The following is a 12626-nucleotide window of genomic DNA, read 5'->3' as shown; positions in this document are numbered from 1 at the left end:
CTGGTAAGCACAAGTTGGACAGTTCAATCGCCATGGAAGAAAGATGTCTTCTTCTTCCAGAAAGATCCAAAGCTTTGAAAACACACAGAGCAGTTCTACTCCGCCCTCTAGGGCTGCGATGAGTCGGCATCAACTCAATTGTTTCTGTGGAGTTTCAGAGCTGTCTAAAGTGAAGAAGAGCTCAAGAAAATCTGATCAAGATTTAGGCAAGGTTGTATTATGCACTCTCCAGATAACGCATAGTTCACGCATGATTCGGAAGTTCAAGCAAGGTAGCAGTCTCTACTCTACTTTCCAAATAACACAGAGTTCAAGCAGAGAGCTGGTTAAGCAGCGTAAGCAGGAGAGTGATGACGTGGTTGAGATTGGTGGTGGCAAAACAGAAGTGCTGAGGATGCTTCAGGCTGTAGTCCAATGAACATTTTATTTTTAAAAGAAATTGCTCCTTTACCAAAGATTTGGATTTCTTTTGTTTCTGATACAGGACTTCAAGAGACAGATTATTTATTTCCATTTTAATTCATTCACTAATTATGATAGCAATGATGCTTCCCACCCTAAAGATTTAGACCCGCATCAGCAACCACGGATCTATGTCCATCTTATACTTACTGCGCTGGACCACCCTAGCTAAATCTTTGGAAACTGGAATAAGGGTCTCGGGCAGGGTCATCCTTGGATACTAAAACGGTGATGTAAAAATTGCTAGGCATAGATAGTAATACTTGCACAGTGCCTACATGTCACCCCACGGATTGCTTGCTATTATGGACTGAATTGTGTCCCCCAGAAGTTTTGTTGATGCCTTAACCCTGGTACCTGTTTTGAAATAAGGAACTTTCTTTTGCAATGTCTATGAAGTCATACCAGAGCGGGAGGGGCCTAAGCCTTCTGAGGGATGGCCCCTAACAAAGCAGAACAGACACCGACATGCATCAGGGGAAGATTTCTGACGACAGAGCCATCCACAAGTTCAGCTACCTAACAGCCAGGGGCATCCCTTATGCCTCAGGGGATGCTTTGTTAAATGTTTTAAAAAGTTAACCAGAGACATATATAAACCAGACACATAATGGATTTTATGCTCATGTGAAGTCTACCCCAGTCAAAGAACAATGAATTCTTATGACATGGTCTTATTGGATACTCGCTCTCATGAAGAGATCACTGAAGATATGGGTGCTATAGCAAAGTGAGGTAAAGAAATCAGATCGTGCCCAGCTGTGAGAAAGAACAGCCTCTGGGGTCTTAAAGTCTTGTTTGAAAACAGTGGTTCTCAACCTTCCTAATGCTACAACCCTTTAATACACTTCCTCATGTTGTGGTGACCCCCCAACCATAAAATAATGTTCGCTGCTACCTCATAACTGTAATACTGTTATGAATCGTAATGTAAATACCTGATATGCAGGATGTATTTTCATTGTTACAAACTGAACATAAGTAAACAATTAAAGCATAATGATGAATCACAAAACAATATGTAATTATATATTGTGAAATATTTATGTTTTCTGATGGTCTTAGACAAACCCTCTGAAAGGGTTCCTTGACCCCCAAAGAGGTCGCGATCCACAGGTTGAGAACCAGTTTTAAAACAAGCAGCCATCTAAGTGAGGCATCAACTAAGTCCGCATGGAAGAAGCACACCAGCCTGTGTAATCCAAAGACTGTAAATGATAAAATCCAAATCCAAAAGGGAACATATTAGTACTTAAATTGTGAAGACCCAGTTTGTAGAAGGCCCAAATCCATTTACAGGGTCCCCACATGGATTAAGCGCCAGTGAATTCCCTGTGACCACAGTCCAGGGGTCTGAATCGCCTTGCTATCAAACAGAGAGCATTGGAAAGCTGATTCTGGAAGATCCAGTTAGGTTTCAGTTTTCACTATTTTCTGATTTCTATTGAGATTTTTCTGTTTGGTCTAGTCATTGTTGATTTTTTTGTTTGCTCTCTGTTTGAGTTTTGTATGATTTTCTGTTTATGAAATCCAGGACAGATAAATCTATAGAGACAGGGCATGGTGGGGCATGGTGTGGGGGGCAGGGAGCTGAAACAATGTGTCCCAGAATACATGCTGAAATTGGTTGGAGGGCTGGCTCTGCAAGTCTTCTTAATATGACTGAATGATATGATATGAGAAAACTATTTTTTTAAAGGTGACAAAGAAGTACCTAAGTTCATGATTACAAATGGAAAAATAGGGACAGAAACCATGTGTTGACAGTTTTTCCATTTTTATTGGTGTGTGAATTTTTTATATAGTTACGGGGACTCCAAGCATTAATGCATAGCAAAATGTTTCGGTAAACACGTTTCAGCAGTTTACCTTTTTTTTTTTTTAAACATTTTATTAGGGGTTCATACAACTCTTATCACAATCCATACACACATCAATTGTGTAAAGCGCATTTGTACTTCATTCTCAAAACATTTTCTCTCCACTTAAACCCCCGGCATTAGGTCCTCATTTTTCCCCTCCCTCCCCTCTCCCCCCTCCCTCATAAGCCCTTGATAGTTTATAAATTGTCATTTTGTCATATCTTGCCCTGTCAGACGTCTCCCTTTTTAACAGTTATAAATACACCTGTTCAATTTTTCTGGACAGTGCCAGCATTTGGATTTTTATAAAACAAGTAAATTTCTTGTTGACGGCAACTAAATGGTGTTTGTAGCTCTTTATCATACAGTAGATTTCATCCATTCACTATACTTTTGAGTTGCCTTATATGCAGGTACATGTGTTTAATGCTGTCTTCTGTGCTGTTCCTGTAAGTGCACTCCTGAAATACATCAAACTATGAAAAGAAAAACAAAAACTAAATGGAACTCTTGATTAGCATAGGCCACCTCACCAAATTACCATCAACATGTAAGCTACAATCCCCAAACCATCTCCATTGCCTAAGGAGGGTCATACTTAAATATCAGGTCTCTTTTTTGAACCTGCCCACAGCAAGTCGGGTAAGCAACTTCCCCACCTAATGTGGATGTTATTTTGTTGAGCAGCTACACAAACTCTGGAAAGCCGTTCAGACAAATTAAAACCAAGGACAGTTTTTGTAATGATCAAGATAATACTTTTACTTCGTCTTTCTTCATTTTTCACCCGATTATTTTTTAAGTATGAAGGCCTTTATCTTTTTATTTTGTTTTTTTTTTTTTCATTTTTAAATTTCAATAAATCATTTTATTGGGGGGATCTTACAGCTCTATGATGATCCATATATCACTTGTATCAACCACATTTGTTATGACGGTCTTTTAGAAATGTAATGGGTCACAACAACATTGTCTCAAAGTCCTGAAATCCGCAAGTGTATGTTGAAGAGGCAATAGCTTAGTCGCAATCTCTGGGAAATGTTTGCACTTCTCCAAAGTTAATAGGGGTCTGATGTAATAAATGAATCTCTACAATGAGTCAGAGAAATCAAACTTCTGGTTTGGAAATTTATAGCAATTTAATGCACAAACAACACATTATCACAGTGAAAGGAACAGTAAAGCATTGCCCATTCTCCACTCAACAGCATGAAAAGGTTTTTGTTGTCGTACACTTAAAACTCTTTGAAATCCAATTACCTTGCTGGAAACTAAAAATTTTTAAAGTACCACACTGTACAGAGGAGACACACACAAACCCAGGACTGCAGACGAGCAAAATAACAGTGCACATGTCCAGAGCCTTCTAGAAATATCATCAAAGGTCCACTCATCAATTTATTTGATGTTCCATTTCAGACAAAATTGAACTTTTAAAAAATGTATAAACATAGAAATCCAAAAATAAAAGATCTCCTAAACATTAGCTTTCACTCTAAGTACAAATGGAATTTGGAAACGGCATTCACAATGCCATCTAAACTAGAGCTTAAGAAACTGTCGATGTATTTAGCTGGATCTTGGGGCTGAAATTCACTAGGCCAGCCCACATATCCTTTCCATCATATTAACTTTGGGGAAACGTAGTCTCAAAGAGAAACTGGTGGTACAGTTAAAATCAAACTACTATCTAGAAATACATGTCAATTTTCCTGAAGAAGAATGGAACGGATCCAATGTAACCATATCACGCGATAAATGCTTCATCATAAACTAGTTAAAGGGGTCTTCGTAAGACCCAGTCTAAGAGTTACGAATATTTTCATGTTAATCGTCAGTAATGGGTTTAAAGACTATTAAGTTTCCCTCACCCGCTGGCAACTGCGACCCTAGTCTCTATGGACATTCTATTCCCAAACCTAAAAGTGTGCTAAACAACTTCTTATAAATATATACATTCCACTTCCCCTGCATCAGAACAGAGGTCCATTAACTCAAGTCACATAGCTCATGGTTTTCATGAGAACTCAATTGTGCAAGAGTCTGAATCCATCCTAAAACTGATTATAAAATGACAGGGACAGGGAGAGACGGAGTTGAGTTGCACCTGACTCCCTCTAAGCATCTTAACACAAGGCTCTGTGTGTCCTGCCAGGCCCCTGCCTTGGCCTTAACCAATGTTTGGTACAACTCAATACAGTACGGCAAACGTCTCCAAACGTACGCTAAGGCATTTTATTGTTTCTGAGTTTTCATCACGGCCACAATCCACCCCTAATGGTTACATGATTAAATTCATCACAGTAGAATTTAAGAATGTGTAAAATTAGAAATTTTTTTTAAAAAGGAAGAAGAAGATCTTCACCACAGAGCCATTCATTGCGATGGAAGCTCAGGGCGAACCGGGGACGGGGCATGATGGAGCAATGTGCTCGCAAACACAAGCCCAGACAGAAGCACCCTCGGAGCCTTTCAGGGAAGACTTGGGTTTCCGTGAGCAACGACTGCTCCGTGGGAACTGCAGAGAAGGCTGGGGGAGAGGGTGTTCCCCAAAGAAAAAGGGCCACCTTCTGTCACACCGTTCACTTCGATGCACATTCGACATGCTGCACATTCCTGTTAGTGCTGGGGCCACAACAGGCATTTAGCTGAAGCCGCCCGGGGGAAGGAGTCTGAGTTCTCCACGCCCGAGGAGCAGGCCCCGTTGTGGAAGCAGCAAACCCCAGAGTGACAGTCACCTCGGGAGGAAACACCAGGAGACAACTGCGGGTGCTCTGACATGGGTGTGTGCACACGCACCATGCAGACAGGTGTGTCTTGCGGCAGTTCCCCTGGACTACACTCTCCACGATGACAAGAACTGCGATGGGTTCCCTCCTAACCTTCCCCAGCAACCTGCACCTCGGCCCACACCATCCCTGCTCCCTACATCTGTCAGCGGGGCGGAGCTACACCTTGTTCTAGAAGACTCAGTCCCCCAGGGTGCCAGCAAGCATTGCTCACGTGTTCGCATCTGGGCTAAAACCCAGGGCAGGGCGAGGGGCTCATGTCAACGTGATGACGGAAAATGGCGCACACAGATAGGGCCAGTGGTTTGGTTAACGTCCTGGACATGGGCTGTAAAAGAGATGAAGAAACGCATTCTCGATCACCTAACGGCTGGCACGGCCACGGGGGTCCGCCTGCCTGCTGTGCTACCCTACTAGGAGGAGGGGGCCATACAGTCGAGGAATTCATGGCAGACGCACTGGCAAAAGCCGTACACCATCAGGATAACAAGGCTCGAGGGGACGAGGCTGACGAAGACGACCCCCAGGGTGACTTTCTTCGACACCAGCAAGTAGATCCCCAAGGGCAGGGAGCTGAAGTACAGCAAGCCCAGCAGCCACACCAGCACCCGGATGGAGGTCTGGAAGAGCAGGGTGGTGCAGTTCCACACGGTCCAGTCGGGGGACACGGCGGCCACGGAGTCAAAGCTCGCTGGCCTGTAAAACTCCACCACGGGCGTGGAGCTGAGGGGCGGCGAGCTCTCGCGCTGCACCTCCATGATGGTGATGACCAGGCAGTTGGAGGAGGTGTGCGAAGGGCTCACCAGGGAGGCCAGTCTTTTGGGGGTCAGCAGCAGTTCCGTGGGGTTCTCCGGCAGGCCCTTCTTCCCTTTGCCTCCGCAGGTCAAGTTCACGAGGATGTTGCTGTCGTCCGGGAGGCTGCTGACCTCGTCATCCGGGAGGCAAGTCTCGAAGCGGCAGAAGGGGCACACGATGACGCCTTGTGGGGAGTCCCCAAAGTCGATGATCTTGTAGAGGCATTTGGCACACACGCGGTGGCAACAGCCCAGCACCTTGGGCTTCCTCTGTTTCAGGTTGTAGCGGTTGTAGCAGATCTTGCACTCCAGCTCGTCCGACACCGGTGGCTCGGCGGCGTCCTCTGGCGGCTGGCTGGCCATGTTGAGTTAGGCGAGAACCAGCTCCTACCAGACGTCTCTCTCTGAGGGATGGCTTAGACCAAGGAGCCCTGGGAAGGGCATGTCATCCAAACCCGGCAGCGATGGGGGAAGGCTGGGAAAGCACAGGCAGCAACCAGAAACCTGCCAGGCACCTTCAGCTTCTCCATCTCGCTCTCGCGGCCTCAGACACTTATGAAAAAAGGCCACATGATGGACCTGCCGAGAGAAAAAGGAGAGAGATTCCAATAGATGAACAGTTCATGGGAACAGTGTTTCTGGTCATTGTCTTGTGGAATGTGCTGGGCTCCACCTTTTGAAGCAATAGATGAGAGGTTAAAACCCCTTAATCCCTTCGGCCCGTCACACCTCTCTGCCCCCAGGGAGGGAGACTTATTTGCACTTGGGCACTTCCGTCCACAGGTAGGAGTTGGTAGGAGTCCGCAGGGGGCAGTCAGAGTCCCAAGGGAGGTGAAGTTCACTCTACAGCAAGCACGAGGAATGTTCTCGCTGAAACATGTAACCAACTCTGGACTCCTGTAAAACAGAATGAGAAACGCATCCAAGATAAATAGATTGAATTTTTCAGAGACCCCATTCGGTATAGAACAAGCAATTCCTAAGTATACTGGTGTCTAAAAGACCCTCAACAGCGTTTAAAACCAAACTCCGTGCCATCAAGTCCCTGCTGACTCATAGGGACCCCTGCAGGTTTCCAAGACTGTAACTGTGGAGGGTAGAAGAACAGCCAGTCTCTCTCCCGTTTCCCACTGCCGTTGTTCAGGGACGCCTTAAGGAAAGATGTTTTAAAATGTTTCTTCTCAAAGTATCGTACTAGAGATGAGAGTGTATTTCAGCAGAACGGGCCATTCTCACCTTCTCGATGTAAAGACATCTGTTATAAACACCTTTATTGTTTAAGGAACCCTGGTGGCACGGCGGTTAAAGCATTCGGCTGCCAACTGGAAGGTCAGCAGTGAGAACCCACTGGCCACTCCATGGAAGCAAGATGTGGAAGTCTGCTTCCAGAAGGATGTCGAGCCTCTGTTCTGCCCTCTAGGGGGTGCTGCGAGTCAGCAGCGACTCAAGGGCAGTGGGTTTGCGTCTGGGTTATGGTTTGAGCATTCAGTCTCACACTCTGTTTCCACATTCATCTGGGGAGCCGTTGTGACAGGTGTTCTGTGCCAACATAGCACCTGTAAGAAGATATGGGTGGAGTTTAACCTGTTAATCAGGTCAAAGGTTGATGACCTCCTTTGGAGGTGTGATGGAGAGAAAGGGCTCTCTGGAGGCTGGGCTCTCTCTCTCTCTCTCTCTCTCTCTCTCTCTGCCTTCACCTTCCTGTTGATGAGCCACGCCGATACCTGCACAAGCCCTGTGATGTTTCCTCCACCACTGATCCACACGACTCTGCACTCACCTGCCTGTGATCTTCCTGCGTGCGTCTGAAGAGGGATTTATGGACTGGTATCAGAATTATGGACTTGATCTGGACTGGGCTGGGGTGTTTGCTTGTTACATAATCACTTCTTGATAGAGCACTCTCTCGTCCACATCTATGCGTGTCACTGGATTTGGTCAACCCAGCCTAACACACCACACTTGGACACATACACTCACTCCAGGGAAAAGGAAGCATGGGTAACACCAAAGCCAAGTATTACAGGCAAGTCAAGTCAATTCCCAAGAAAGGGGAGCGAACCCAGGTGACACATATGCGGTTATTTGTCTACGCATAGGAATCACCCAGGCCGGCTTGTCAGGAAACGCTCCACAGCTCATTGCCATCAAAATCCGTGCCAGGTGGGTTCAGACCTCCTAGCTTTAGGTTGGTAGTCAAGCCCAGGAGAAGCACCCAGCCTGCATGCCCTCCCAAATCCAGGTGGACCGAAGCAGATAATACTATTAGAATGATTAGCAGCAATTGGCTCCAATTTCTATCAGAAAGGACTATGCAGGGGAGGCGACAGGAGACAAGAGACTTCAGAAATCATCCCTACATACTCAATGAGGAGACGCTCCCAAAATGGAAGAGAGGGGGAAAATCACATTCTATGTCGGCCTCTCACAGTCAGCTGGGCTCCCCAATGCCCTCTGCACCAAGGTTCCAGCCACTACAAGAAGAGTACCAGGGATGGTCTCTGCTGGACTGGCCAGGCCCTAGCTTATAGAATTCGGGGAAGAGTAATATGTCTGCTCTGGCAACATCAAGCTAATATTTGAAACAAGACTCTCCTTTTCCACCGAAATACTCTATCAGGCCTTTGAATTGTTGAGATACAGTGATAAGTGGTCATAATGTTATTTATAAATAGGGGGTTTCCAGCTCAGCGGCAAAGAAACTGCTCCATGCTCAGGTACCTCGTGAAGGAGACACCTACTTTAATTCCAAGACCAGCTTCAGCCGCCGCCTCCCTCAGGATGAAATGTTTCCTCCGGTCCCTGCACAAAGAGGGGCATTTCTGGGGGCTGGGGGTGGGGTGCTGGCTGGCAGTCTGGGACTCTGGAAGCAGCCCTGGAATTGCAGCCAGTCCAAGTCTTTCCTTCCTTGCTGAGTGGCACACAAGAGCAGGCTGATTTGGGGGAAGCTGGCGACCGACCACCAGAAGCCTCAGAAATAAACACTTCGTCTGTCTCAGGGTGAGGCTAACAAGGTCCCTTGAAGGATGAGAGAAAAATAATAAGCCAAAGCCTCTCATTTCATATGAAGGGTTCCTTACAATTACTCAGAGATGCTGTTCAGGCTTCTAAAGAGACTCGATGCCACCCCACTCCCATCCTGTCCAAAACTGTGGACCACAAACAGGGCGTGGAGGAAAAGAGGCAAACCCAAAAGAATATGTGCCGTGTGATTCCAGGAATATAAAGAGGAAAAGCAGGCAAACCTAGGCGACAAAACTACAGAGAAATATACTAGGAAGCAATTACCCAAACAGCAGGCTCCCTCCCAGCTGCTCTGAGGGAGAGGGAGTCGGCATGATGGTGCAAGGGCCTGAAGCAAGCTTCTGAAATGCTCCTCACGTCCTGCTCCGTGACCTGGCTGGGAGTAAGGAGAGTCCATTTTGGGTCTTACTATTCCAGCAGTATTTTTCCCCCCTGCACTAGTGGTCTAGTGCACAATTTTAAAAAAGGAGTTTTGGGGTTTTTTAAATCTGTCGTTAAAAAATTTAAGGTAACCTCGTGGGTCCCTAACTGCAAGGCCTTGGGATAACGATGCAGCTGTCTGCTCCCATACAGACCTACAATCATGAAAGCCCTGTGTGTGCACAGGGTCCCTCTGAGTCGGAATTGACTAGCTGGCAGTGGGTTTGTTTGGCAACACTGAGCTATTCTTTAAAGCAGTAGTAGTATACTTCACAGTAAAAAAAATTTTTTTTCTAGCTCAGACTTCCCTTCCAGTGGATTTTTTGGAACTTTTTATTATGAATGAGCTGAGGGTTTACCAAGCGGGTCATGGTTGGACGCTCAACAATTCACATGCATTCTGACTCATCCTGTCGGTGATCCCTGCAATGTGCCTTCCCTTCTCCCACGGGCTCCCTGAGTCTCCACCCCTCCTTCTTTCCTGACCCTCTGAACTTTGTCCCTGGGTAAATTCTGCCCTTTTGATCTCAAATGGTCGATTATCCTCACCCAGAGGTGAGCTAAGTCCCAGGCCCAAGGGGAAGGGGCCATAGTTTGGGGGGCCCTGCCAGGCTCTATCCAACAGTATGCCTGGTCCCCTCTATAATGCCGAGGTCCGTTCCACATTCTTCTTCCAGTCTGGCCTGAACCTTCTAATGGGATCCTCTCAGAGCAGCTAGTGATGGTGGGAGCTGGGGCAATGTGTATATTGAATCACCTTAAATTTTTTTTCTTATATAAGCTAGATGTCACTAATATTACACACACACACACATTGAAAATATGAGTCACCCTCTACTGTAGGGATGACATATTGGGCTGTTAACCTCTAGGTCAGCAGTTCAAAACCACTAGCCTCTCCTCGGGAGAGAGACAAGATATTCTACTCCCATAAACAGTTGCCGTCTTGAAAACCCCCAGAGGGCAGTTCTGCCCTGTCCTGCAGGGTCACTATGAGTCGGTACCGGCTCGACGGCAGTGAGGTTTTGAGTCTGCATCATTCAGGCACTGCAATAAGCCAACGGGAAAACAGACGGAATCTAAGGGAGCACGCTGGAGGGCTAACTCCCTGATGGGTAAGCTGCCCCCCCACCCCCTGCCCCGGAAGGGACCCTCCACAATGAAGTTGCATTAAAAATAAATACAAAGGTTTTCATTCCGTAGAGAAAATACCCGAGTAATTCCAATGTCTGAAGCTGGTATTCCTGACTAACCATTTCCGTTTCATTCTTCTCTAAACAAGCTGGGGTCAATAATGGATAAGCAATGAATTGCCTATCATCGATAAACTTGAGCTACTGCAGACTACTGAATTCAAAGTTCCTATGGCCTGAGGTATACCACTTCACTCGCTGGAGACTGAGGAAGCAAGCCTCGCCTGGGGAAGCAAACTAGAGTTCTGTTGTCGCCGTCTTCCTCAGATCACCATTCCTCTCCTTAGGTCTCATGCCTCCAACTGCCTCTTTGCTCCTGGGAGGTGTCCCCCTTCATTGAATTTACATGTCGGGGCTATGCTAATCAAATCAAAGAACCTACCTTCGGCTCAAAGGCTCAATATGTAACTCAGACACATCCCCCCTCCGGCCCCCACCCCCTGATCAAGTTGATTCTGACTCATAGTGATAATATCTTTATGGGAACAGAAGCCTCATCTTTCTTCCTCAGAGTGACGGGTGAGACCGAACTGCTGATCTTGTGGCTAACAATCCAGCACCTAACCCATTACCACCTCCCGGCTCCCCAAGAACTCCATCGTGCTCTTGCTCCCAAGCCCTTCCTCAGAACTTTTTCTATGAGTGGGGGAGGGGGAATGTCACACATGGGTCAGGAAAAAGGTGTCACAGAACCAGAAAAATGTGTATCCAGTAATTGTCAGTGGCCTAAAAAGAGAAGAGCAACACACAGCCAAGCCAGGGCTTAAGCAGAAAGAAAACGTGTTGAGAAGGATGATGGCAACATATGCACAAATGTGCTTGACACAATGGATGGATGGATTGTGATAAGAGCTGTATGAACCCCCAATAAAATGATTTAAAGAAAAAAGAAAAAACAGTCAAAAATATAAAGCGAAAGCAAGAAACGCTAGAGACAGAGATACAGACAGAAGCAGGAAGGCACACAGACATCGGATGAGTTTCTGGGTCTAATTCTACATAAAGGTTCCTGGGAGCCGATCAATTTCTCTTACCGAGGCTAGTTTTTGCTTTGGATTTCCGTGACGTCCAACCCCAAAGCCCTCACAAACGCTAAGTCATCCCGCTGTATTTGACTTTGTTCATTGATCGTTCTTACAGATAGAGTCACTGGATAGTGCGAACAGTCTGCTTGGCTGTTAACAAGAAGTTAACAGTCCACCTAGAAGTTAGCCCTAAAAACTTGGCGGTCTACTAGCAAAGAGTCCGCCATTGCAAATCCAATGGAGTGGAGCCTTACTCTAACATGCATGGCTCTGTGATGAGTTGGAAGTGGTTAGGTTCTCCATTGTATCACTGAAACTTTAAATAAGTAATAAAGCACAACCACCATGACCAACAGGGGTTCTTTGCTTTTTCAATGCCTTCATTTGCACCTGTGAGAGCACCCACTCAGTATTCATTTACATGCATAATGCACAAAATGCCTCGCTGCTACTGTTAGTTGCTGTAGCCTTGGCCTTGACTAATGGCCAACAGACGTGGTCCTGTGCCATCATCATGACTGTTGGTATGTTTGGGACCATTGTTGTGGCTCTTGTGTCAGAGAACCTCACTGCGGGTGTCTTTCCTTCTTGATGATCCACTACTTGAGCACACGATGTCATTTTCTACCAATGGTTTTTCCTAAGACATAGCTGACGTAAGCAAGCCCAGGTCTCACGTTCTAGCATCTGAGGAACATGCTGGTTGCAGTTCTTCTAAAGTCCATCTACTTGTTCTTCTGGAAGTCTGTCATCTGTTCAAGATCATCTTCGGCACCGTGATTTGAATGCATGTTCTTCTTCTGTCTTCCTTGTACATTACCCAGCTTTCACGAGATGCAAGGAAACAGAAAAGACCGTGGCTTGGGCCAAGCCCCTCAGGCATCAAAGTGGCACCATTACTTTTCACAACATTACAGAAGTCTTTTGAAGCAGATTTGTCCGAGCAGCAAGTCGCATGATTTCATGTCGGCTGCTTCCCCGACATCGATTGTTGATACAAGTAGGATGAACTTGTTGACAACAATTTTGTCTCCATTTATCAGTTATGATGTTGTTG

At 46.1% G+C, this 12626-nt stretch overlaps 1 protein-coding gene across 1 annotated transcript; it reads right to left on the bottom strand.

Moving 5' to 3' along the window:
* Positions 1 to 3441: 3441 nt before the first annotated feature.
* On the bottom strand, positions 3442 to 9255 carry RNF182 (ring finger protein 182). Its single transcript, XM_045298678.1, has 3 exons — positions 9196 to 9255; positions 6581 to 6804; positions 3442 to 6486 (listed from the first exon to the last, which is right to left on the bottom strand). The coding sequence occupies exon 3, from the start codon at positions 6268 to 6270 to the stop codon at positions 5527 to 5529; it is 744 nt and encodes a 247-aa protein (XP_045154613.1). The 5' UTR covers positions 6271 to 6486; positions 6581 to 6804; positions 9196 to 9255; the 3' UTR covers positions 3442 to 5526.
* Positions 9256 to 12626: the final 3371 nt, after the last annotated feature.

Source organism: Echinops telfairi, unplaced genomic scaffold, assembly GCF_000313985.2.
Source record: "Echinops telfairi isolate 266 unplaced genomic scaffold, ASM31398v2 ScPeMD7_7439;HRSCAF=8477, whole genome shotgun sequence".
Lineage (NCBI taxonomy): Eukaryota > Metazoa > Chordata > Mammalia > Afrosoricida > Tenrecidae > Echinops > Echinops telfairi.
Note: the sequence above shows the minus strand (reverse complement) of the source record. Positions and strands in the feature narration are given on the sequence as shown.

Coding starts and splice junctions, on each gene's coding strand:
- RNF182 (XM_045298678.1), bottom strand. CDS start 6,270: ATGGCCAGCCAGCCGCCAGAGGACGCCGCCGAGCCACCGGTGTCGGAC.